Source organism: Lithobates pipiens, unplaced genomic scaffold (genome assembly GCF_037356315.1).
Source record: "Lithobates pipiens isolate NorthernLeopardFrog02 unplaced genomic scaffold, aLitPip1_a1.2 Scaffold_23, whole genome shotgun sequence".
NCBI lineage: Eukaryota > Metazoa > Chordata > Amphibia > Anura > Ranidae > Lithobates > Lithobates pipiens.
Window position 1 is genome coordinate 19,816,233 of NW_027507785.1, and position 26,274 is coordinate 19,842,506.

General features: G+C 44.6%; 1 protein-coding gene across 1 annotated transcript in view; it reads left to right on the plus strand.

The window, feature by feature from the left end:
* The first annotated feature begins 1,920 nt into the window (after positions 1–1,920).
* LOC143926870 (tyrosinase-like) overlaps positions 1,921–26,274 on the plus strand; it is a 29,871-nt gene continuing 5,517 nt past the window's right edge. The window contains exons 1-3 of the mRNA XM_077450911.1: positions 1,921–2,730; positions 5,812–6,013; positions 20,308–20,410. Coding sequence (XP_077307037.1) covers positions 1,930–2,730; positions 5,812–6,013; positions 20,308–20,410 — 1,106 coding nt within the window. The 5' untranslated portion in view covers positions 1,921–1,929. The remainder of the gene's footprint in view (positions 2,731–5,811; positions 6,014–20,307; positions 20,411–26,274) is intronic.

A 26,274-nucleotide genomic window follows, 5' to 3' on the forward strand; every position in this document is an offset into this window, starting at 1 on the left:
CCCCCCCAGACGGCGGCGGAGACAAAGGAGAAACCCGGGCTCCTCCGCTAGTAAAAGAGCTAGCAGAAGATAGCGGAGGAGTTCGGCGAGAAGACCCCCGAAGACGGAAGAAGAGAAGACCCCCGGAGCTGTCTAATAAAGTATTTTAAAAACCTGTGTTGTGTTTTTTTATGTACACTTTTTTCCCCAGGTGAATGGGTAGGGGTACAACGTACCCTATACTCATTCACATAGGGTGGAGGGCCGGAATCTGGGGGCCCCCCTATTAAAGGGGGCGTTCGGATTCTGATAAGCCCCCCGCCCGCAGACCCCGACAACCAACGGCCAGGGTTGTCGGGAAGAGGCCCTTGTCCTCATAAACATGGGGACAAGGTGCTTTGGGGTGGGGGGGCGCAGGGTCTGGCTCAGGAGGGGGGGGGGGGCGCTCGCTCGTCCCCATCCCTTTTCCTGACCGGCCGGTCTGCATGCTCGGATAAGGGTCTGCTATGGACTTTGGGGAGACCCCCACGCCGTTTTTTTGGCATAGGGCTTCCCCTTTCAATCCATACCAGGTGATGGGGCTAGCGAGGTGTTAATCTCACCGATGGAGGCGGCAACATTCACTTCCTTCACTAGTTCCGTCTACCTGGAGCCACATTCAAAATGAACGGACTTTACTCCGTGTGTGGGCAAGTCCGTTCATTTCAAAAGTCCGGCGGACTCCCGCCATAGTCCGCCGGAAAAAGTCCGGTCGCGCGTGGGCAGGTCCGCTCGGGAAACTACGACGGACAAAGTGCCACGTATGCTCAGAATAAATTACGAGACAAAAGCTATTGGCTACTGGCCCGTTTATAGTCCCAGCGTACGTGTTCTACGTTCAGAATGATCGGGTTTTCCGATAACTTTGTGCGACTGTGTGTATGCTAGATAAGTTTGGGCCAAAATCCATCTGAAAAAAAATCGGATTTTGACGAAGGAAAGTCCGACCATGTGTACAGGGCATAACACTAACCATAGTCCTAATAAAACCCCAACACTTAACATAATCCTAATAAACCCTAACACTAATACTAATCCTAATAAACCCTAACACTAATACTAATCCTAATAAACCCTAACACTAATACTAATCCTAATACACCCTAACACTAATACTAATCCTAATAAACCCTAACACTAAAGCCGCGTACACACGGGCGGACTGTCTGGCCAACTTAGTCCGCCAAAACACATTTCAGCGGACAGTCCGCTCGTGTGTGGGCTTCAGCGGACTTTTTCAGCGTGCAGTCTGGCGGACTAAGTATTTCGGAATTTCCATAATATTGTCCGTCAGACTTTGGTTTCAGCGGACAGTCCGCTCGTGAGTAGGCAAGTTCGACGGACTAAGTATGGCGCATGCTCAGAAAGGATTTACACGGCGAAAGGTTGCATTGCTGTGTATTGGACTTCCTATTTCTAGTCCCGTCGTACGCGCTGTACACGTCATCGCGCAAGCTTTCGACGGACTGTTTTGCATCCGTGTGTGGTCAAGTCCGTTCATTCGAAAGTAGGACGGACTGTCCGTCGGATTGTCTGACGGACTTAGTTGGCCAGACAGTCCGCCCGTGTGTACGCGGCTTAATACTAATCCTAATAAACCCTAACACTAATACTAATCCTAATAAACCCTAACACTAATACTAATCCTAATAAAGCTCTAACCTTAACCCAAACCATAATACTAATAAAGCTCCTAATAACACTCTAGCCTTAACACTATTTATAACCCCAATATAACCCAAGCCTATGGCTAATGTTATAGCCATAATCCCAACATAATCCCAACCCAGGCAGAAGCCATATATAATCACTGTATTACTGAGCCCTAACCCTCGCTATAACCCTCCTGTAACCATAGACAATCTTTTTTTCTTTTATTTCTTCTCCTTGCAGGTATTTCACTCGAACACCATGAAGAAGCCAATGTTCATCACCGCCTTACTCCTGCTATGTGTGGCAGCTGTAGACTGCATGTGTCCATTCCCGAGAGAATGTGTTGAAGGGGTTAAAGATTTCCCAGTACCTTGTTGCCCATTTTACAATGGCACGCGGTGCGGATCCGGCGAATTCAGGGGGGACTGCATAATGGTGAAAGCCAGCAGAACTGTGCCTCCACCGGATATTATTGATGATGAGCGCGGTTATTTTCCTGGTTTCTTTTTTAACTGGACTTGCCAATGCAAACCGAAATTCATGGGTCACAACTGCGGTGAATGCGCTTTCGGCTGGATTGGGGATAGGTGCGAAACACCGCACCCGGTCTACAGAAAGAACATGCAGGACATGAATGACACTGAACTACAATCATATCTCGCGGCACTTCATTACTGCAAAACCAAAATTGACCCAGATTGTGTCATTCTGAGAACCAGCGACCGTTTCCGTGAGAGGTCCATGGGATTCATGGATGCCTCCTTCTTTGATGCGGCTTCTTTTGCTCATTACTATGCTACCGTACCTTTCATTTCTAGAGGCCGGGTAATTAATATAAACAACTTTGCTCATGGCAGTTCAGGTTTTCTAACCTGGCATCGGCTTTGGTTACTTCATTTGGAGAGGCAAATGCAAAAGTGCACAAATAATATAAACTTTGGTCTTGCCTATTGGAAATGGGAGACAGATCCGGACTGCTACCCCTGTGATAATAAATGCCTTGGAGCCAATAGCTTGGATGGAGGAATCGATAAATATTCTGTTTTCTCTGAATGGCGGGTATGTTGTAGACTTATTCCTGTCCTGTGTTCTAGATCCCTATGGTTGAGGCATATAATAAACCCTACTAGATGTTCTCTGCAGGACTGTCACACTTTATTTTTTGTCAAGGCTTGGGCAGTTTGTATATATAGATATGTACTCACCAGATGGGAGGCCATGCATACATATATTTTGCACTATTTAGTGGTGGGATTAGTTATAATTAATGCTACAAACACTGGCTGTTAATTTTGAATGAAATAGGGAATGTACAGCACAGTGTATAAAATGGTGCGGTGTGGAATAGGGAATGTACAGCACAGTGTAGAGAATGACGCGGTGTGGAATAGGGAATGTACAGCACAGTGTAGAGAATGACGCGGTGTGGAATAGGGAATGTACAGCACAGTGTAGAGAATGACGCAGTGTGGAGTAGGGAATGTACAGCACAGTGTATAAAATGGTGCGGTGTGGAATAGGGAATGTACAGCACAGTGTAGAGAATGACGCGGTGTGGAATAGGGAATGTACAGCACAGTGTAGAGAATGACGCAGTGTGGAGTAGGGAATGTACAGCACAGTGTATAAAATGGTGCGGTGTGGAATAGGGAATGTACAGCACAGTGTAGAGAATGATGCGGTGTGGAATAGGGAATGTACAGCACAGTGTAGAGAATGATGCGGTGTGGAATAGGGAATGTACAGCACAGTGTAAAGAATGATGCGGTGTGGAATAGGGAATGTACAGCACAGTGTAAAGAATGACACGGTGTGGAATAGGGAATGTACAGCACAGTGTAGAGAATGACGCGGGGTGGAATAGAGAATGTACAGCACAGTGTACTCTTCTCACCAATGCTCACAGCTACACCTCTGAACCCCCTTTCACCAATACTTACAGTACCTCTGCACTCTCCCCTGTATCTCTTTCACCAATGCTCACTTCTGCATTCCTGAACCCCCCCTTTCACCAGTGTGTACTTTTGCTCCCCCTGTACACCACTTTCACCAATGCTTACCTATATACACCCCCTGTAACCTGTACTGAACTAATGCCCCATACACGCGGTCTGAAATTCCGACGGAAAAAGTCAGATCGGATTATGTTGTCGAAAATAACCGATCTTGTATGGGCTCTATCGGACTTTTTCCGTCTGAATTTCCGACGGAAAAAGTTTGAGAGCTGGATCTAAAATTTTACAACAACGAAATCCGATCTGACTTTTTCCGATCGTGTGTAGAGAATTCCCGACGCACAAAGTGCCACGCATGCTCAGAAAAAATTTGGAGACGAAAGCTATTGGCTACTTGCCTCTACGTAGTCGCGTCGTACGTTTTGTACGTCACCTCGTACCGAACGATCGGATTTTCCGACAACTTTGTGCGACCGTGTGTATGCAACACAAGTTTGGGACAAAATCCGTCAGAAAAATTCTGACGGATTTTGTGGTCCGAATGTCCCGCTGTGTGTATGGGGCATAAATGCTGTAATGTAACAAAATAGGGGGTGAATACTTTTGCAAGGCACAATATATATATATATATATATATATATATATTTTTTTTTTCCAGTTTTCCTGGGAAAAAAAGCAAAAAGGGGCTTCAGAAATAAAAGTCCCCGATTTTTAATTTTCTTTCTAGGCCTTCCCATCTCTAAGTAAAAATGGAAAATTATTGTGCTCCTAGTTAAAAGAAAATTATACCCCCAAGTTACTAAAGCTGCAGCTATTAGGATGTGATACACATCCAAAATATCAATAAAAAACTAAAATGTATAGCTGCGCTACCTATATACTCCAACCTCTTTAAATGTGAACACTGGTGTTATCACAACCTACAGACCATCACCATAATACATAAATTAAGGGAAAAAATGAGTGAGTACTTTCCCAATTAATACATCAACATATATAAAAGATAGTGAATAAATAAATATTGCACAAATTCATAGATAATATTAATAAATGACAATAAAAAATAAAAATGAAAAAATAGATAAATAAATAAATATTCTAATAAAAATAATAAGAGCAATTAAGCATAAATAGAGGTGGAACAGTGACCCAAAACCCAAAGTGGAAAAGTCCGAAAAAAGTCCTTTCAGTGAGAATAATATCTCCTTTCAATAATATTAATCAACGTGCGATTTTCCTTCACCGACAAACTGTGCTGATCACCAGTAAAAAGGCGCGCTTACCAGAGGGAAGCGTGTAAACGCTCACTTAACATACACAATGTGGACTGCCGGATGGATCGCAAATTCCCACCAATTCAGACTGGAACCTCTCACGGGAAGCTCGTATGTATGCCGATGGTAACTCAAAAAACATAAATAGAGAAGCCTCCCATAGTGTAAAACAGGCAAGCAGCTTTATTCAGAATAAAAACAAATTGTACTCACAAACAAAAGCAAAATTTCAGCGCATATGCCGGTCGGCAAGCGAGTGCACCCAGACGACGTCATAGTATGACGAAACGAGCGTCGGGTGACTTAGACGTGCTGACGCTCTCGCGTGATTTCCGAGCGAGCAAACTTGTGTTGCATACACACGGGCGCTTGCTTGCCGGCCATAGTGTAAAACAGGCAAGCAGCTTTATTCAGAATAAAAACAAATTGTACTCACAAACAAAAGCAAAATTTCAGCGTATATTCCGGTCGGCAAACGAGTGCCCGTTCGCTTGGAAACCACGTGACAGCGTCGGCACGTCTAAGTCACCCCGACGCGCGTTTCGTCATACGATGATGGCGTATTGACGAAACGAGCGTCGGGTGACTTAAGACGTGCTGACGCTCTCACGTGATTTCCGTGCGAGCGGGCCGGCATATGCGCTGAAATTTTACTTTTGTTTGCGAGTATAATTTGTTTTTATTCTGAATAAAGCTGCTTGCCTGTTTTACATTATGGGGGGCTTCTCTATTTATCTTCCCATCTCTAGTTAGGATGTTAATAAATTGCGCTATTGGCACGTTATGATTACTATGCTATTGTAAATTCTGATTATGTTTCTAATCTGTTTATTAGTATATTATGCTATTAAGCATGCTATGATGTCAGTAGACAATTTTTCATGAAATTACATCTGTTTTTCTCCTTGCAGACCATTTGCGCAGTCAGTTATCCTAATACGGTATGTTTAATGGATGACTGCGTTTGCGACCGCCCGAGGCTTACTCGTTCAGCTGGCTTATCAAATCTTGTAAAGCCAACATTGGCTGATGTATATCGATGTAAAAACATGACCAACATTGATGTGGCGCCTTTTGACACAACCTCAGCAGGTTTCAGGAATTGCTTAGAAGGTAGGAACTGGGAAGCTCTGATTTTCATAAACAAAAAGGGCATCCTGCTCTCAAAGCCTCCTGAGATACCTACATCACATACTCCAGGAGGCTGCAGGAGCAGGACAAACCATGGCCCGTGGGCAGAGATGGTTTGTATTATTGTGAGCTGGCTGCCTGAACCTGGAAGAGGCAGCCAAGCTCATGAACAAAGAGGTGGACCAAGATGGTGGCACGGGACCTGAGCTGTCACATTTGAGCAACAGATTGCAGCAGGACCACACTGGATCAACTGGGTGGGTGAGTACTGGCTGTCCCCGGGTTACGAACATCAGAGGTATGAACGACTCCTACTTACGAACGGAGCCAGTGGCGTAACCAGAACCTTCAGGGCCCCGATGCAAGAAACCATGAAAGGCCCCCCTGAACCCCAGCCAGGGCCTTTCCCTCCGAGTCCGGCGGTGGAACTCCAGGGCGTGGTCACAGGTATGACCTTTGTGAGCCCTGTAGTTCCACCACTGGTATGAGTAGTTTTTTTTTTTTTTTTTTACATTTTTAGGTGCCCCATTGGGGGACTGTCCCTAGGCAGCATTGGGTCCCTGTCCCCAGAAGAGATGAGGTCCTTTTCTCCAGGGCAGATGAAGTTACTGCCCCCAGGTGAGAAGAGGTCCCCGTCCCCAGCTGAGGTGGAGGTCGATGTCCCCACGTGAGAAGGGGTCCCTGTCCCCAGGGGGATATGGAGGGGGTTGTAGAGCCGGCCATATGTAGAGGGGGCTGCATGGGCCCCCTGCATCACAGGGCCCAGTTGCGGTCGCAACTGCTGCACCCCCTATAGTTACGCCCCTGAACGGAGCCCCAAATAACAAAACTTCACACATAGAAGCGCCTGGAACATCCCATATCACTGCACAGGTTGCATTTGCACTTAAAAATGTACAGTTCTGACTTACAGACAAATTCGGTTTAAGAACAAACCTACAGTCCCTAACTTGTTCGTAACCCGGGGACCGCCTGCATGTGAATCAAGGACAATGCTGCGTAACAGGTAAGGGGGGTAAAGAAAATATGGGGGCGAGTAAAATGATGTAATATGTCAGTGGCATAACTAGAACTGTCAGGGCCCCGGTGCAAGAAACCATAAAGGGCCCCCTCATGGTGGCGGAACACCAGGGCCTGGTCGCATGTGTGACCTTGGTAGTTCCGCCACTGGTGGCAGTATATATATATTTTTTTTTTTATTGTTTTTTTTTTTATTATTTTTTTTTTACCATTTCTATTTATTTATTTTACAATTTAATTTGTTTAATTATTGTTTTTACAAATTTTTAGGAGGCCTGTTGTTGGGGGGATTTGGTGAGATATCTGGGGTCTAAACAGAGCATGGGGCCAGGTCGCAATTGCAACCCCTGTATGTACACTGCTGCAATACGTACATGTACCAGCCCTTAGACAACATGGCTGCATTCGTTTTTATTTATGGAAAGGGACCAAACTGATACCCAGGCTGGACTTTAACCACTTCAGCCCCGGACCATTTTGCTGGTCAAAGACCAGACCACTTTTTGCGATTCAGCACTGCGTCGTTTTAACTGACAATTGAGTGGCCTTGCGACGTGGCTCCCAAACAAAATTGACGTCCTTTTTTTCCCACAAATAGAGCTTTCTTTTGGTGGTATTTGATCACCCCTGCAGTTTTTATTTTTTGCGCTATAAACAAAAATAAAGCGACAATTTTGAAAAAAACACATTATTTTTTACTTTTTGTTATAATAAATATCCCCCCAAAATATATAAAAAAACATTTTTTTCCCTCAGTTTAGGCCGATACGTATTCTTCTACATATTTTTGGTAAAAAAAAAAATCGCAATAAGTGATTATTGATTGGTTTGCGCAAAAGTTATAGCGTTTACAAAACAGGGGATAGTTTTATGGCATTTTTATTAATATTTTTTTTTTTTACTAGTAATGGTGGCGATCAGCGGGTTTTATTGTGACTGTGACATTATGGCGGACACATCGGACATTTTTGACACATTTTTGGGACCATTGTCATTTATACAGCAATCAGTGCTATACAAATGCAGTGATTCCTGTGTAAATAACACTGGCAGTGAAGGGGTTAACCAGTGGGTGGCAGTGTAGGAGCTAAGTGTTCCTAGGGGTGTGTTACTAACCATGGGGGGCTGGGCTTTGTTTTAGTGAACACTGATCTCTGCTCCAATCACATGGAACAGAGATCAGCGTCACTAGTTGCTAGGCAGAATGGGGAAATGCTGTTTACAATGGCATCTCTCCGTTCAGCCGCCCCGTGTGACGATCGCAGGTATGCCCATGGTGATCGAGTTCGCGGGACCCGCGACTGGACTCATGGGGGTCCCGACCGGTGGCGGTGCGCTCGCGATGGCAGGGCGGCATTAAAGATTGGACGTATCTGTACGCCAATATGCCTGCCCGTGGCATTCTGCCGACGTACATCAGCGTGCGCCGATCAGGAACCGGTTAAACGCGCCTTCCTATGTTCATCTCCATTACATGTGGGGGAGGGGTAATTGGTAGTGCAGTATCGGGAACCTTTACCCCCTTCCTGCCCAGGCCAATTTTCAGCTTTCAGCGCTGTCACACTTTGAATGACAATTGCGCGGTCATGCAACACTGTACCCAAACTAAATTTTTTAGCATTTTGTTCACACAAATAGAGCTTTCTTTTGGTGGTATTAAATAACCACTGGATTTTTTATTTTTTTGCTAAATAAACAAAAAAGTCACAATTTGAAAAAAAATTATGCTTTTTCTTTGTTTCTGTTATACAATTTGGCAAATAAATAATTGTTCTTCATGAATTTAGCCCAAAATTTATTCTTCTACATTTCTTTAGTGAAAATAACCCAAATCAGTGTATATTATTTAGTCTGTAGGAAAGTCATAGAGTGCACAAACTATGGTATATACACTATATTACCACACATGAACTTTAATGGCAATCTAGTCTTAGTCTGTAGGGTTCAATATTGAGTTGGCTCACCCTTTGCAGCTATAACAGCTTCAACTCTACTGAAGAAGAGGTTCTACCTTCTAATAACCTTGAAACGCGTTGGGCCTTGTTGGTCCTAATACCAATTTGGGATCTATAAATGTGGTGTAATTATCCCCGTTGTGTTGGTATATAGCACTGTGTTTTTTTGTACATCAGTTAGTAATTACTGTGCATCCTTTTGTTCTTATTGTTATTCATGCTTTTAAATTTTCAAATAATAAAAAAAACAAAAAATCAGCTTGTGCTGTAACGAATCACAGCACAGTGATTAGACACAAGAGGCGGGATTTAGAATTTCTCCAATCACAAGCAGAGGGTGGGGATTGTGCTCCTCCAGACATTCCCAGCCAGGACAAGTACGGTCAGTGAGTAAAGCGGTCATGTGGCGGCCTTTTTTGAGGGCATTAGGTGGCCTGGGGGGGGGGGGGGGGTGGCTTTGTCAGTTTCATTCCGGGACACTGTATTGTCCTGGAATGAAGGTACCCAGGACAGACCTGCAAAATTCGAGACTGTCCCGGGCAATCTGGGACATGTGGCCACCCTAACCAACAGCGAGCCGGGACTCTGATCAGTCATGTCCCGTGGACATGGCCGGTGACAGATTGCGCCACTGCGTGGCCCCGTGATTAGCTTATCCTGACAGGACGTCATATGACGTCCAGTCAGGGTGGGAAATAGCATCTGTTATTGGCTGGGCGGGAACTGCTTAATGGAAGGAAAGTAGCATTGTTTGTGCTTTCAGTTCATCTCACAGGAAGTGACAAGGACACCACATTTCTGACAGGATCAACAGATGTCTGTACGTGCTAAAATTTTTCTTCCTAAAAAAAAATATAAAAATGAATACAGACAAGATTTTTTGCCATTCCCAAACATACTCAAGAAAATTTGGGCATGGGTGTAATATCTCAGACCCATTGGGTTTGCCAACACATTGTTGCATGTCTGAGGTTGTCTCCCATGCCTTATAGTCTACCTCTTTGGGCACCCCCAGCCACTTTTCATTACTCATTTCTTCCCTCCTACGTATCTTGTCCCTGATCTTATGTAGAGCTAATAAGTGAGCTAATTGTCAAACAAAAGCAAAGGAAACGAGGCACTGCCATGGGGGACTTGTGCCAAAATGAAAACAAAAAACTATCTCTCCCTAACAGATTCAACTTCCACTAATAGTATGGCCCAAGAGCCCACTAGTTTATGGAAGACGGACTGGGTTATTCAGTCATTTAAATCAGTGGTCTCCAAACTGCGGTCCGGGGGCCGGATGTGGCCTTGGCTTACTTCTTTTATCTGGCCCTTGGGTCACTATTTCACCAATTAACATCATCGATGGGGCACTATTCATCCCACTGACACCATCGAAGGGACACTATTCCTCCCACTGACACCATCGAAGGGACACTATTCCTCCCACTGATACCATTGATGGGGCACTATTCCTCCCACTGACACCATTGATGGGGGCACTATTCATCCCACTGACACCATCGAAGGGACACTATTCCTCCCACTGACACCATTGAAGGGACACTATTCCTCTCACTGACACCATTGATGGGGCACTATTCATCCCACTGACACCATCGAAGGGACACTATTCCTCCCACTGACACCATTGATGGGGCACTATTCCTCCCACTGACACCATTGATGGGGCACTATTCATCCCACTGACACCATCGAAGGGACACTATTCCTCCCACTGACACCAGTGATGGGGCACTATTCCTCCCACTGACACCATTGATGGGGCACTATTCATCCCACTGACACCATCGAAGGGACACTATTCCTCCCACTGACACCATTGATGGGGCACTATTCATCCTACTAACACTATCGATGGGGCACTATTCATCCCACTGACACCATCGAAGGGACACTATTCCTCCCACTGACACCATTTATGGGGCACTTTTCATCCCACTGACACGATCAATGGGACACTATTCCTCCCACTGACACCATCGAAGGGACACTATTCCTCCCACTGACACCATTGATGGGGCACTATTCATCCTACTAACACTATCGATGGGGCACTATTCATCCCACTGTCACCATCGAAGGGACACTATTCCTCCCACTGACACCATTTATGGGGCACTTTTCATCCCACTGACACCATCAATGGGACACTATTCCTCCCACTGACACCATCGATGGGACACTATTCATCCCACTGACACCATCGATGGGACACTATTCCTCCCACTGAATTCTTCCCATTGATATCAGCAATTGGCCACTATTCCTTACACTCAACCCAATGATGGGGCATTGTTTATACTCACTGATACAAATGGCACTTACACACGACTGGACTTTCCATCAAACTAGGTCCGACGGTCTTCCCGACGGACTTCCGATGGACTTTTCGAGAGGACGGACTTGGCCACACACAATCACACCAAAGTCTGACGGATCAGACTGTGATGACATACGACCGAACTAGAATAAGGAAGTTCGTAGCCAGTAGCCAATAGCTGCCCTAGCGTCGATTTTCGTCCGTCGGACTACCATACAGACTAACTGACTTTTCGACCGGACTCGAGTCTGTGGGAAAAATTTGAAACATGTTCTAAATCTAAAGTTCGTCTGATTTTTCGACAGCAAAGGTCCGATGAAGCCCACACATGATCTAATTGTCTGACTGATTAGTTCCGTCGGACCTTTACTGTTGAAAAAGTCCAGTCGCAGCATAAGGCTTTTTCTGCTCCCAATGGTCACAGTCTGGCCCACTAAAGTTTGATGGACAGTAATCTGTCCCTAATTTAAATTATTGGCTCTTATGAGCAGGAGCAAAGGCTATGCACTTCATTACAGGTCGGTCTTTATTTCTTGCGCAAACCTTTCTCCCCAAAGTTTGCTATACACAAGTTTTGTGAACCAAAACCTTATTCTAATTTTCACAATGACCTGTTTGGTGCCTGCATATTGATATAATGGCCCAATTTTTTCCCATGTTCTATTATGACAGATGGCTTGTTGCCCCTGGGAGTTGTCAAAATAGCCTGTTTGGTGCCCACATGCAGGACTGGGAAAAGGGCTGGACAGGAGGGGCGGCTGCCCTGGGTGCAGTGGTATCATGTGAGGTGGGGGGCGTTGCGTGGAAAGATCCTATCTAGAATCTGGCGGGACTAGTGACAGCAGCGTCAGTGTAACAAACATTTGTGCTGAGTTAGAGAAAAGGATTAGTGCTAGGAGGGGGTTTGAGGGGGGAGTTGGCTGCAGGATTAGTACTGGGAAGAGAAAATTTGGCACCAGCAGTGGTGTACAATTTATTTTAGGAGGCAAAATTTGGGGGTAGGGGGTGATTTGTGCTAGGAGGGGGGATTTGGGTTAGGGTGTGGATTTGGGAGGGGGCCCAGGATTTGTGCTAGTAGGCATGATTGGGTGGATTTGTGCTAGGAGGGGGAGTTTGGAGTGGGAGGGGGGGATTAATGCTCAGAGGAAACTTGAGGGGTAGAGGGGGGGGGGGGGCAAAGATTTGTGTTGAGTTGGGGATTTCAGCAGGAAGGGGATGAGGGGGCTTGTACTGGAAGAGGGGGAGTTTTTGTTTGGGGAGAATTTTGGCTTGCAATAGCAATTTAGGCTTGGGAATAAGTGTGCAGATTAGTGCTCAAACCATTTGGCATCTTCGCGCTGGGCGATTGATGACCTTGTCCCGGCACTGCCCACATGTGTCCATGTTGAGTTGCTTGGTGCCTACATATTGCGACAATGGCCCATTTATTGCCTGCATATTTATTGTCATGATTCCCCATTTTGTGCTCACCTGTTGTCACAAAGGCCCTTTTGGTGCCTACAGTAAGGGGGAAAAAGTATTTGATCCTCTGCCAATCTTGTACGTTTGCCCACTGACAAAGAAATGATAAGTCTAGAATTTCAATGGTTTATTTTAACAGTGAGAGACAGAATAAAAACAAAAATATCCAGAAAAACACATTTCAAAAAAAGTTATAAATGATTTGCATTTTGATATCTTGAAATAAGTATTTGATCCCCTATCAATCAGCAAGATTTCCAGCTCCAAGCTGTCTTCTATACGGGCAACGAGCTGAGATTAGGAGCACTCTCTTAAAGGGAGTGGTCTTAATCTCAGCTTGTTGTCTGTATTAAAGACACCTGTCCACAGAAGCAGATTCCAATGTCTCCACCATGGCCAAGACCAAAGAGCTGTTCAAGTATGTCAGGAACAAGATTGTAGACCTACACAAGGCTGGAAGCCTACACAAGACCATCGCCAAGCAGCTTGGTGAGAGGGTGACAACAGTTGGTGCAATTATTCGCAAATGGAAGAAACACAAAATAACTGTCCGTCTCCCTCAGTCTGGGGCTCCATGCAAGAACTCATGAGAACGGTGAGGAATCAGCCCAGAACTACACAGGAGAATCTTGGCAATGATCTGAAGGCAGCTGGACCATAGTCACCAAGAAAACAATTGGTAACACTACGCCGTGAAGAACTGAAATCCTGCAGTGCCCACAAGGTCCCCCTGCTCAAGAAAGCTCATGTACAGGACCATCTGGGGTTTGCTAATGAACATCTAAATGATTCAGAGAACTGGGTGAAAGGGTTGTGGTCAGATGAGACCAAAATCAAGCTCTTTGGCATCAACTCAACTCGCCATGTTTGGAGGAGGAGGAATGCTGCCTATGACCTCAAGAACACCATCCCAATGTAAAACGTGAAGGTGGAAACATTATGCTTTCGGTGTGTTTTACTGCTAAGGGGACAGGACAACTTTACCACATCAAAGGACGGGGCGCCATGTACCGTCAACTCTTGGGTGAGAACCTCTTTCCCTCAGCCAGGGCATTGAAAATGGGTCGTGGATGGATATTCCAGCACGCCAACGACACCAAAACACACGGTCAAGGCAACAAAGGAGTGGCTCAAGAAAAATCACATTAAGGTCCTGAAGTGGTCTAGCCAGTCTCCAGACCTTAATCCCATAGAAAATATGTGAAGGGAACTGAAGGTTCGAGTTACCAAACATCAGCCTCAAAACCTTAAAGCGTGAGTAAACCCAGTTTAAAAAAACACTTACATTCCCGGCATGCCGGAAATGCTAACCTTCACATTGGTTGTGCTCTCAACCAAACTTTCAAACCATCCAATGGCTGGTGTCATAACTGATCACATGTGCAGCATTATGGCAGTTGTAGAATTATTAGAGGCCAAGATGGCAGCTTCCTTGACTGAAAACTATAGGAGGGTTTACTTCCACTTTAAGAACTTGGAAAGCATCTGCAAAGAGGAGTGGGACAAAATCCCTCCTGAGATGTGTGCAAACCTGGTGGCCAACTACAAGAAACGTCTGACCTCTGTGATTGCCAACAAGAGTTTTGCCACCAAGTACTAAGTCATGTTTTGTAACAGGGTCAGATACTTATTTCACTCAGTAAAATGCAAATCAATTTATAAAGTTTTTGAAATGTGTTTATAATAAACCTACCATTAAAATGATAGACTGATCATTTCTTTGTCAGTGGGCAAACATATGTAGCACTGACCCCCGAAGGAGCTGCTGGTTTTATGGGGCTTTCCGTTACCTTCTTGACCTCGCCTCCATCTAGGGGTTCCCGTGGTAGATGGCCTAAAGAAATGCAGAAACTGACACTGGATCCTCTTTTGGGTTATTTATTTAGAAGATAACACAGTTTATTCATGAGGGTAGAGGGTTAGGAAGGAAGTTCAGGTACTTTTGGAACTGCAGAAATAGAAAGTCTCTTTTAGAAAAAATCCAGAGAATAAAAGTTTCATAGCTGGATTCTCACAACCTCCGGATAGACCTCCTCTCACTAGGCCTAGAAGCTGGCAGGGTGTTAAGTAAAGCAAAGTCTCTGCCACAGACTTGGATGTAATTGAGAGACGTAGACAAATCTAGAGAACTATCATACGGTACCAGTATCTCTCAGCCGGTCCGGCGATACCGTATCAGTGTAGATCCACAAAGTGTCCTTCAACTGAGCCTCCAGGCTCCTTCTTAGAAGCCAGCCTATTGCATGGCCTTTTCCTCAAGAGTCCTCCCCTGGATGCTCCTCCAGTTGCTGGACCTCTCCTCAGATGAGACGGCACTGGACCACCTTTGAATCGTTATGGCCTCATATCCATTCAGGCCTGTCCCTGCAGTTGTTTCGCCTCTGCCTATCCAGCCTCGAGACTCAGAATTGCATGGATGCGCGCCCCATGCCAGGAGGGCCATGGGGGCTGGTCAGGACGACCAGGACCAAACAGACAGAAGGATCTTCTGGACCGGAATCCAGAAACACGTGATGTCAGTACCTTAAATACCACCTCCCAGAATGCACAGTAGGATGACACTCCAACTGAGCTGGTTCCAAGAAAGGATGACACTCAATACGCCCAGCCAAACTGCGTTCTCACATGTGCCAACGGTGACAGTGACACCTGCAGCCAAGGAGGAGTCACTGCAATCCAGCTAGACTGGTACTGAAACCATAATTTGGCATAATTAGGCCTGAAACCCAACTGTGGTTTTAGGAATATTAATTTGAAAAAAACATAGAGCATGTGCTCGTCGGGAGCCGGCGCTACACATACAAAATCAACAGGACATCAAATACTTTTCCCCCCTCACTGTATGTACAGTTGTGCTCATTAATTTACATACCCTGATGAGAAACAAGGATGGGGGAAGGTTGCGCTATGGAACTAATTAATATATCTGTGGTATGAGCGGCCTCTATTTAATTTAGTTTGCTGTTGTCCTGGGAGACCCTCGTTCCTCCACTGGTGTTACGTGCCCCATTATATGTAACAAGGAAGAAGCATATCCATAGTGTAGTATGTATAATAAGGAGTTTGATTCATAAACCAAAAGAACTACTCACAAACAACCGGTGATCAATCGCTTTTTGTGATAACAGATTTTAAAATCCCACCGGCCGTGTTGCCGCCTGTGTAAGAAGTGCACGCTGTCTGGCCACGCCCTACGCGTTTCGTCACACCGACGTCATCTGGCCCGCTCCATAACGGGGCACGTAACACCAGTGGAGGAACAGGGGGTCTCCCAGGACAACAGCAAACTATTGCCAGAGAGAGAAACACAGTGGCTTATACTGTGGAGGCTGATCCACCCCGGACGGGGTAAGATTTTTGGTGAGAGCAATCACATTATCATTCACTGTGCACTGGGAGCAGCAGTTGCAGATACCTTTTGAAGATATTCACGGAGGATTTTCATCGTCCATTTTTCACTATTATTATTCACTTGTTATTTATGATGTGTCACTTAGCACATTGATTTTTTACAAACGTGGGACTTTCACAGATCGGTATTCCGAATAGTGTTTGATATTGTTTTGATAATGTTTTTATATTATTTCTTCATTTTCTTTGATATCTTATGCTCAAATCTCACTTGGGATTTGCACGGTTTTCACTTGGATTTCCATTATTAATTCGTTTTTTTGTAATTGTATGTTCACTTATCCTTTATTTTGTATATATTTTATTTTTTATAATAAGGCTTGCACTTTTATGGTATTGACACAGGTGCATGTGATTTCATATGGAATTTTCTAATAACACTTGTCATAAAGGAATTTTTTTTTTTTTTTTTTTTTTTTTTTTTTTTGGGTTTATGATTATTTACCAGCATGCTAAAAATTTATACACCAGTCAGTTTATAGCCTCTTTTCACAAATCTGATTCCAATTTACACACCCTGGCAGAATTCATGATTTCCTGGCCATTTTTCAGAGAATATGAATGATAACACAAAAACTTTTCTTTCACTCATGATTAGTGTTTGGCTGAAGCCATTTATTATCAATCAACTGTATTTACTCTTTTTAAATCATAAGGCCATCAGAAACTACCCAAATGACCCTGATAAAAAGTTTACATACCCTGGTGATTTTGGCCTGATTACATGTACACAAGTAGACACAAAGGGGTTTGAATGAATATTAAAGGTGACCATCCTCACCTGTGATCTGTTTGCTTGCAATTAGTGTGTATAAAAGGTTAATGAGTTTCTGGACTCCTGACAGACCCTTGCATCTTTCATCCAGTGCTGCACTGACGTTTCTGGATTCTGAGCCATGGGGAAAGCCAAAGTATTGTCAAAGTATCTGCGGGAAAAGGAAGTTGAACTGTATAAAACAGGAAAGGGATATAAAAAGATATCCAAGGAATTGAGAATACCAACTAGCAGTGTTCAAACTCTAATCAAGAAGTTGAAAATGAGGGGATCTGTTGAAACCAAACCACGGTCAGGTAGACCAACTAAAATTTCAGCCACAACTGCCAGGAAATTAGTTTGGGATGCAAAGAAAAACTAACAAACAACTTCAGGTGAAATACAGGACTCTCTGAAAACATGTGGTGTGGCTGTTTCAAGATGCACAATAAGCACTTGAATAAAGATGGGCTGCATGGTCGAGTCGCCAGAAGAAAGTCATTACTACACAAATGCCACAAAGTATCCCAATTACAATATGCCAAACAGCACAGAGACGAGCCTCAAACCTTCTGGCACAAAGTCATTTGGAGTGATGAGACCAAAATCGAGCTTTTTGGCCACAACCACAAACGCTACATTTGGAGAGGAGTCAACAAGGCCTATGATGAAAGGTGTTGAGGTCGACCACTGATGTTTTGGGGATGTGTGGGCTACAAAGGCACAGGAAATTTGGTCAAAATTGATGGCAAGATGAATGCACTATATTATTAAAAAATTCTGGAGGAACACTTGCATTCATCAGCCAGGAAGCTGCGTATGGGACGTACTTGGACATTCCAACATGACAATGATCCAAAACACAAGGTCAAGTCGACCTGTCATTGGCTACAGCAGAATAAAGTGAAGGTACTGGAGGGGCCATCTCAGTCTCCTGACCCCAATATCATTAAGCCACTCTGGGGAGATCTCAAACGTGCCGTTCATACAAGGCAGCCAAGAATTTACAGGAACTGGAGGCTTTTTGCCAGGAATGGGCAGCTTTACCATCTGAGAAGATAAAGAGCCTCATCCATAAATACCACAAAAGACTTTAAGCTGTCATTGATGTTAAAGGGAGCAATACACTGTATTAACCTCCTCGCGCCCGCCCTATAGCCGAATGACGGCCGTAAAGCAGGCACTTTCGTCCGGGTGGCCGTCCCTGGACGTCCTAATGTTTACTTCCACAATGCGCGCCGCCACGGGCGCGCATCGGGGAAGTTCTGTGTTTGCCGTGTCCCCCGGGGACAGGCAAACACAGATCGCTGTAAACGGCCAATCACAGCGGCCGTTTACAGCGAGATCGGCGTGTCCAATGGGAGATGATCTCATATGTAAACATATGAGATCATCTCTCAGCGCCGCTCTCCCTCCTCACACAGACAGAGTGTGAGAGGGGAGAGATGAACGGCTGCAGCGGCCGTCAGTGTAAAAAAAAAAAAAAAAAAAAGGAAAAAAAAAAGTGCCATCCTCCCCCAGTGCCATCCTGCCCCAGTGCCATCCACCCCAGTGCCACCTGCCCCCAGTGCCACCTGTTAGTGCTATCTGTCCCCAGTGCCACCTGTTGTCAGTGCCATTTGTCCCCAGTGCCATCTGTCATCAGTGCCACGTGTCATCAGTGCCACATAGTGCCATCTGTCATCAGTGACACGTATTAGTGCCATCTGTCATCAGTGCCATGTATCAGTGCCATTTGTCATCAGTGCCACCTGTCAGTGTCACGTGTCATCAATGCCACCTGTCATCAGTGTCATGCGTCATCGGTGCCACGTATTAGTGCCATCTGTGGCACGTATTAGTGCCACCTGTCATCAGTGCCACATATTAGTGGCATCTTTCATCAGTGCCACATATTAGTGCCATCTGTCATCAGTGTCACGTGTCATTGTCCTGGTGCTTCAAAAGTGTAATAGGTAGTCAACAAGTTAGATGTGTAATTTATGCTCCTAGAACATGATGGCGCTCCCTGCATGTTGGGCCTCTCTATGTGGCCAGGCTGTGAAAAAGTCCCACACATGTGTGGTATACACATGCCATGTGAGAGAAATAACCTATTACAATGACAATTTTGTGGAGAAAAATAAAAAAACTAAAAAATCTTAATTTTGCAAAGAATTGTGGGAAAAAAATGACAACATCAAAAAGCTCACCATGCCTCTTACTAAATACCTTGGAATGTCTACTTTCCAAAAATGGGTCATTTGGGGGGTATTTGTACTTTCCTGACTTGTTCGGGTCACAAGAAGCGAGATAGTCCACCAGTACATCAGATGTGATCAATTTTGTGCGATTCGCACCACAGCTTGTAGACTCTCTAACTTTCACAAAGACCAAATAATATCCACTAATTTGGGTTATTTTTACCAAAGATATGTAGCAGTATAAATTGTGGCCAAAATTTATGAAGAAAAATTAATAATTTGCATAATTCTGTCACAGAAACAAAGAAATATGCGTTTTTTTTCAAAATTTTCGGTCTTTTTTCATTTATAGCGCAAAAAATAAAAACCCCAGAGGTGATCAAATACCACCAAAAGAAAGCTCTATTTGTGGGAAAAAAAGGACAAAAAAATCATTTGGGTACAGTGTTGTATGACTGAGTAATTGTCATTCAAAGTGTGAGAGCACCAAAAGCTGAAAATTGGTCTGGGCAGGAAGGGTGTTTAAGTGCCCAGTAAGCAAGTGGTTAAAGAACTGGGGTATGTAAACTTTTGATCAGGGTAATTTCTGTTGCTATTTGATTTAAAAAGAGTAAACACAGTTGATTGATTATAAATGGCTTCAGCCAAACACTAACCATGAGTGAAAGAAAAGTTTTTGTGTTATCATTCATATTCACTGAAAAATGGTCAAGAAAGCATAAATTCTGCCAGGGTGTGTAAACTTATGAGCACAACTGTATTGTTACTATTGCCTGTCTGTTGCTATGATGGCCTGTTTACTGTTTACTAAGCTCACCAATATTAATACCTTCAATTTGCTGTGACGTGATATGCTATTATGCCACCCAGTACATGATTCCAGTGTTTCCTAGGTGTACAGTGTGGGTTGTCAGTGTGTGTGATGTCATTTCATAGCAGTGCAAAAAAATATGGTGGCCCAGGCACATGCAGTGGCCAGTAGCTCTCAGCACCCGTGCTATCTGTAGGATGCTGACTGGGAATATATCTGTATTCCATTTTATGATTTTCATTATAGAATGACAACAGATTTCTTGAATCTTGTATAATGTTGGTGTGTGTAGTGTGATGTCATAGTAGTACAGCATGTGATTCTCATTGCGTGTTCTCTCTCATCCTTGAAGGCTTACACAACCGCATTCACCGTTACATTGGTGGAACGATGAGCCAAGTTATACTTTCTGCCAATGACCCCTTTTTTAGCTGTCACCATGCGAACGTAGACAGGTAAGAAAAAGTCATTTTACCTTTCAATTTCTTTTTTTTTTTTTTTTGCCTCTGGGACAGGAAATTACATTGTTGTGATCATAATTATATCTTAACCAGTTCCCATCCAGGCCATTTCTGATCTTTATCTCCTACATGTTTTTTTTTTTTGCTAGAAAGTGACTTAGAGCCCCCAAATAAATATTTTGTGACATAACAAAAAAATTGCAACACTCACCATTTATTTCTCTAGGGACTCTGCTAAAATAATATAAATTATATATATATATATATATATATATATATATATATATATATATATATATATACACACACACACATATATAAAAAAAAATTATATATATAAAAAATGTATATATATATATATATATATATATATATACACACACACATATATTAAAAATATATATATATATAAAAAAAAAATATTATATATATATACATACTTTAGCAGAGAGAAAAAAATGGTGAGTGTTAGCCCTTGTACACACGGTCGTAGATTCCGACGGAATGTGTCCTATCGGACCGTTTTGTTGGATAATCCGACTGTGTGTGGTCTCCATCGGACTGTTTCCGACGGACCAAGTTTTCCAATTTGTCTGTAAAATTTTCCGACAACATGATCCGATCGGACTTTGTCCGATCACGTGTAGAGAATTCCGATCGGACAAAGTGCCACGCATGCTCAGATCAAATTCCTACATCAAAGCTATTGGCTACTAGCCTGAACGTAGTCCCGTCATAACGAAATAATGCCATCACGTTCTGAACGATCGGATTTTTCCGACAACTTTGTCTGACCGCGTGTATGCAACAGTTTCGGACAAAATCCGACGGATTTGGTTGTCGGAATGTCCGACCATGTGTACAGGGGCTTACAATTGTTTTATGTCGCACGGTATTTGTGCAGTTGTTTTTTAAACGTCATTTAAAATTATATATATATATATATATATATATATATATATATATATATATATATATATATATATATATATATATACACGTTAATGAATTTTATTGTACACAAACGCTATCTAATACCAACTTTTTTGTTAAAATCTAAACGACAATAGGGCGAGTGAATAGAAACCCAACGTGCACGTCCGTGGAACGGATCCAAACTACGGAACATAAAAATCTCCATTAGCGACGCTTTAAAAGCCTTTACGGGTTACCAGTTTAGAGTTACACAGGAGGTCTGGAGCTAAAACTTTTGCTCTCATAGTAACATTTGCAACGATACCCCACGTGTAGTGTGATCACCATTTACATATGCATGTGGGACTTGCATTCGCATCTACGCGTAAAGCACTTTTTTTTTTTTAAATCAATTTTCTTGCTTTCGCAAGGGATGAACAACATCCCCTGCGAAAGCATGGGTCGTGACAGGTCCTCTTCATGGTGATATCTGGGGTCTATTAGACCCCAAATCTCTCCTGTGGCCTGCAATGCAGCTGATCACACACTGATTGGTCTGATCAGCTGCCAACGTCCAGGCAAAGAGCCGAAACTGGAAAGTGATGAAATCCTCATAACTTCAGGTTTCTGGGGTCACACAGATGGAGGAACGTCAGTTCCACTCTCCCTGCATGACAGTAGCAGTGGGAAGTGGGGGGGGGGAGGGACCTCTTCTGCTGCCCGCAGAAGTGATTGAGTGGCTGTTCGTTGGTGTGCCAAATCATCCCAAAGGTGTTCAGTAGGGTTGAGGTGAGGGCACTGTAAAGGACACTTGAGTTCTTCCACACCAGACCCATCAAACTATGTCTTTATGGAGCTGGCTTTGTAGACAGGGGCACAGTCATGCTGGAACAGAAAAGGGTCTTCACCGAATTGCTACCACAGAGTTGGAAAAGTACAATTGTCTAAAATTTGTATGCTGTGGCATTAACAGTACCCTTCCCCCGGAAACAACACAAAGGGAGGCCACCAAGATTCTGAAACCCCAGGCCTGATTTCAGACTTGGCGTGTTGGTCCCTCCATCTCCAGAAAGATTATTTCATGCTCATGTGATGGGGGTTACTGTAATCTCCAGAGGTTTGCACAGAGCTTGAACTCAAAGAAGGACCCCTGTATAAGGAGTTTAAAATTTGCCTATCACAAATAAAAAAATATCAATAGAAGCTTGCAAAGCACTGCACCCAGGCATGTACTGACCATTGGGACTACAAGGAGTTTCCCGGTGGGCCGATGGCCCAGTGGGCCGATCAGGTGCAGTCTTGGAGCCGCTCCTCTCTGACAGTGATGATCGCAATTTCACTCCTGTTAGGAGGAGCAGCTGCCGTCACTTGCTGGAGAGAGCATTAGGCTTTCTGCTCCCTCCAGCCTGCAGGGGGAGATAGACAGCTGGCAGACATTCCATCCGCTCTCCCCTTATCACATGACTGGAGAGAGGAACCAGAAGCTACCTTCAAAACTGTGAGTACATGTGGGAGGGGGAGGAGAGGGAGCACAGTCTGATGTAAGGGGAAGTGCTGATGGAGAAGCTCAAAATTAAAGTGGGCCTTTCATGATGAAGTCCAGGGCCACATTTTTGTCCCAGTCCAGCCCTGACTGCACCCGGGATCAGTGTATCGCTATTGTAGCCTTAACCCCGAGCCCCATGTCTGTACAGAGGTAAAGACCTTCTTATTTAGAGTTTGAAGAAGTGGTGCAACCCTGCTTTCAGCTGAAAAAGAAGATATCTGAATGATGCCTTCCATTGCACCCATCACTCAGATATCACCACTCATATGCAGGGCAGGACTTAGGGTGGTTGGGGCCCCTGGGCTTGAGTCACTTTCGGGCCCTACCTTCTATACATTACCGTATTTAATCGGTGTATAACATGTTCCCCAAGTTTAGGAGGGAATTTTAAGGAAAAAACTTTTAGGAGGAAAGTTTAAGGAAAAAACTTACATGTAAATGCCCATCAATGCAGCCTTATCAGTGTCCATCTGCAGCCTTGCCCATCCATCTGCAGCCTTGTCCAGTGTCATTGCAGGCTTTCTAGTGTAGCCTTGTCATTTGCAACCTTGCCCCAGTGTCATTTGCAGTCTTGTCATTGCAGTCTTGAAGTTTAAAAATGGCGCCGCCGAGATACAGAGTCCTGTGTATCTCGGCGGCTCTTGGGTCCTCTCGGCAGCTCTCATCGGCTCTCGAGTCCTCTCTGCGTCTCTCGGGTCCTCTCGGCAGCTCTCATCGGCTCTCGAGTCCTCTCTGCGTCTCTCGGGTCCTCTCGGCAGCTCTCATCGGCTCTCGGGTCCTCTGTGTGGCTCTCGGGTCCTCTCGGCAGCTCTCATCGGCTCTCGGGTCCTCTCGGCAGCTCTCATCGGCTCTCGTGTCCTCTCTGCGGCTCTTGGGTCCTTTCGGCAGCTCTCATCGGCTCTCGGGTCCTCTCGGCAGCTCACGGGTCCTCTTGCAGTCCCGAGCGGAGCCGAAAGTAGCAGAGTGTACTCGTCTCGGCTCACAGTCATGCTCAGTCCTTATGTTATGTCCATCATAGGGCAGGACTGGGCGTGACTGTGAGCGGAGCCGAGTACACTCATCTATGTATCTCGGCGGAGCCCGCGGGGCCCTCTATTGGGCGGGGGGCCCATGGGCTCTTGAGCCCAGTCAAGTCCAATGATAAGTCCGGCCCTGCTCATATGACGTCCTTGGGGGCCGGAAGTGGTTTTCATTTCTTTATTCTGAGCATTCGGTAAACTTAGTTTATACAGTGATTTGGGTATTCGGATATATCCAAATCTCAGAATAATGAAAAATGTAACCGAATATTTATTCAGAACAAAACGAAACCTAACATGTCTAAAAACGATTTGGCACTGCGTTGCTTTAACTGACAATTGCGCGGTCGTGCAACGTTGCACCCAAACAAAATTGGCGTCCTTTTTTTCCCCACACATAGAGCTTTATTTTGGTGGTATTTGATCACCTCTGTGTTTTTTATTTTTTTGTGCTATAAACAAAAATAGATCGACAATTTAAAAAAAAAAAAAAAAAAAAAAAAAAAAAGCAATATTTTTTTACTTTTTGCTATAATAAATATCCCCAAAAAATATATAAAAAAAACAATTTTTTTCCTCATTTTAGGCCGATACGTATTCTTCTACATATTTTTGGTAAAAAAAAAAAAAATAACGCAATAAATGTATATTGATTGGTTCGCACAAAATTTATAGTGTCTACAATATAGGGGATAGATTTTGAGCATTTTTATTATTCATTTTTTTTTATTAGTAATGGCGGCGATCTGTGATTTTTATCATGACTGCGACATTATGGCGGACACATTGGGCAATTTTGACACTGTTTTGGAACCATTGTCATTTATATAGCGATCAGTGCTATAAAAATGCACTAATTACTGTGTAAATGACAATGGCAGGGAAGGGGTTAAACACTAGGGGGCGATCAAGGGGCTAAGTGTGTCCTAGGGAGGTGTTCTAACTGTGGGGGGGGGGGGTGGGCTTCCACAGACATAACAGCCATCACTGCTCCCGATGACAGGGAGCAGAAGATCCCTGTCATGTCACTAGGCAGAATAGGGAAATGCCTTGTTTACAAAGGCATCTCCCCGTTCTTCCGCTCCGTGACACGATCGCAGGCCCCCGGCAGACATGGAGTCCACAGGATCCGTGGGCACACAGCATGCAGCGGGGGCGCGCACGCCCACAATGCCGTGATGTAAAGGGGACGTACCTGTAAGCCTATTTGCCCAGCCGTGCCATTGTGCCGACATACATCATTGTGTGCTAGTCAGCTAGTGGTTAAGCAGCTCATCTTAACCTACCTCCCTTCCCCAGCAGTGGGGTAGCAGCTTAGAACCACCCCCCCCCCCCCCGCGCAAATTAGTGACTCAGCAGCTCAGCTCTACCTGCTCCTAGGGTTGCCACCTTTTCTTCAAGCCAAACCCGAACACTTTTGCGGCACAATTTTTTTTGTGTGGAGTATACATTATAGGATTATAAAAAACTTAGGACACCTTTGAGTGCCTCAAGGAGAGTAGAAATGCAGCAAGCTAGGTGCGCCATGGTGAACAGTGAGTGTTTGCCAAATTACATTGGGAGGGGCTGAAAGGCACATTGTTAAATAAAACGCATTCTTGTACCCATAAATTATAATTAAATTAATAAATAAAATGTAATTTTAAAAATATGAATTAGCCTACCTTAAAAGCGGACAGTGTCAGTCAGTAGAGCAGTGGACTGTGTCAGCAGGGCAATGGGCGGTGTCAGTAGAGCAGTGGACAGTGTCAGTAGAGCAGTGGACAGTGTCAGTAGAGCAGTGGACAGTGTCAGTAGAGCAGTGGACGGTGTCAGTAGAGCAGTGGACGGTGTCAGTAGGGCAGTGGACGGTGTCAGTAGGGCAGTGGTCGGTGTTAGTAGAGCAGTGGACGGTGTCAGTAGAGCAGTGGACGGTGTAAGTAGGGCAGTGTACATGTCAGTAGGGCAGTGGTTGGTGTTTCAAGGGCAGTGGTCGGTGTCAGTAGAGCGGAAGACGGTGTCAGTAGAGCAGTGGACAGTGTCAGTAGAGCAGTGGACAGTGTCAGTAGAGCAGTGGACGGTGTCAGTAGAGCAGTGGATGGTGTCAGTAGGGCAGTGGACGGTGTCAGTAGGGCAGTGGACGGTGTCAGTAGGGCAGTGGTCGGTGTTAGTAGAGCAGTGGACGGTGTCAGTAGAGCAGTGGACGGTGTCAGTAGAGCAGTGGACGGTGTCAGTAGGGCAGTGTACATGTCAGTAGGGCAGTGGTTGGTGTTTCAAGGGCAGTGGTCGGTGTCAGTAGAGCGGAAGACGGTGTCAGTAGAGCAGTGGACAGTGTCAGTAGAGCAGTAGACAGTGTCAGTAGAGCAGTGGACAGTGTCAGTAGAGCAGTGGACGGTGTC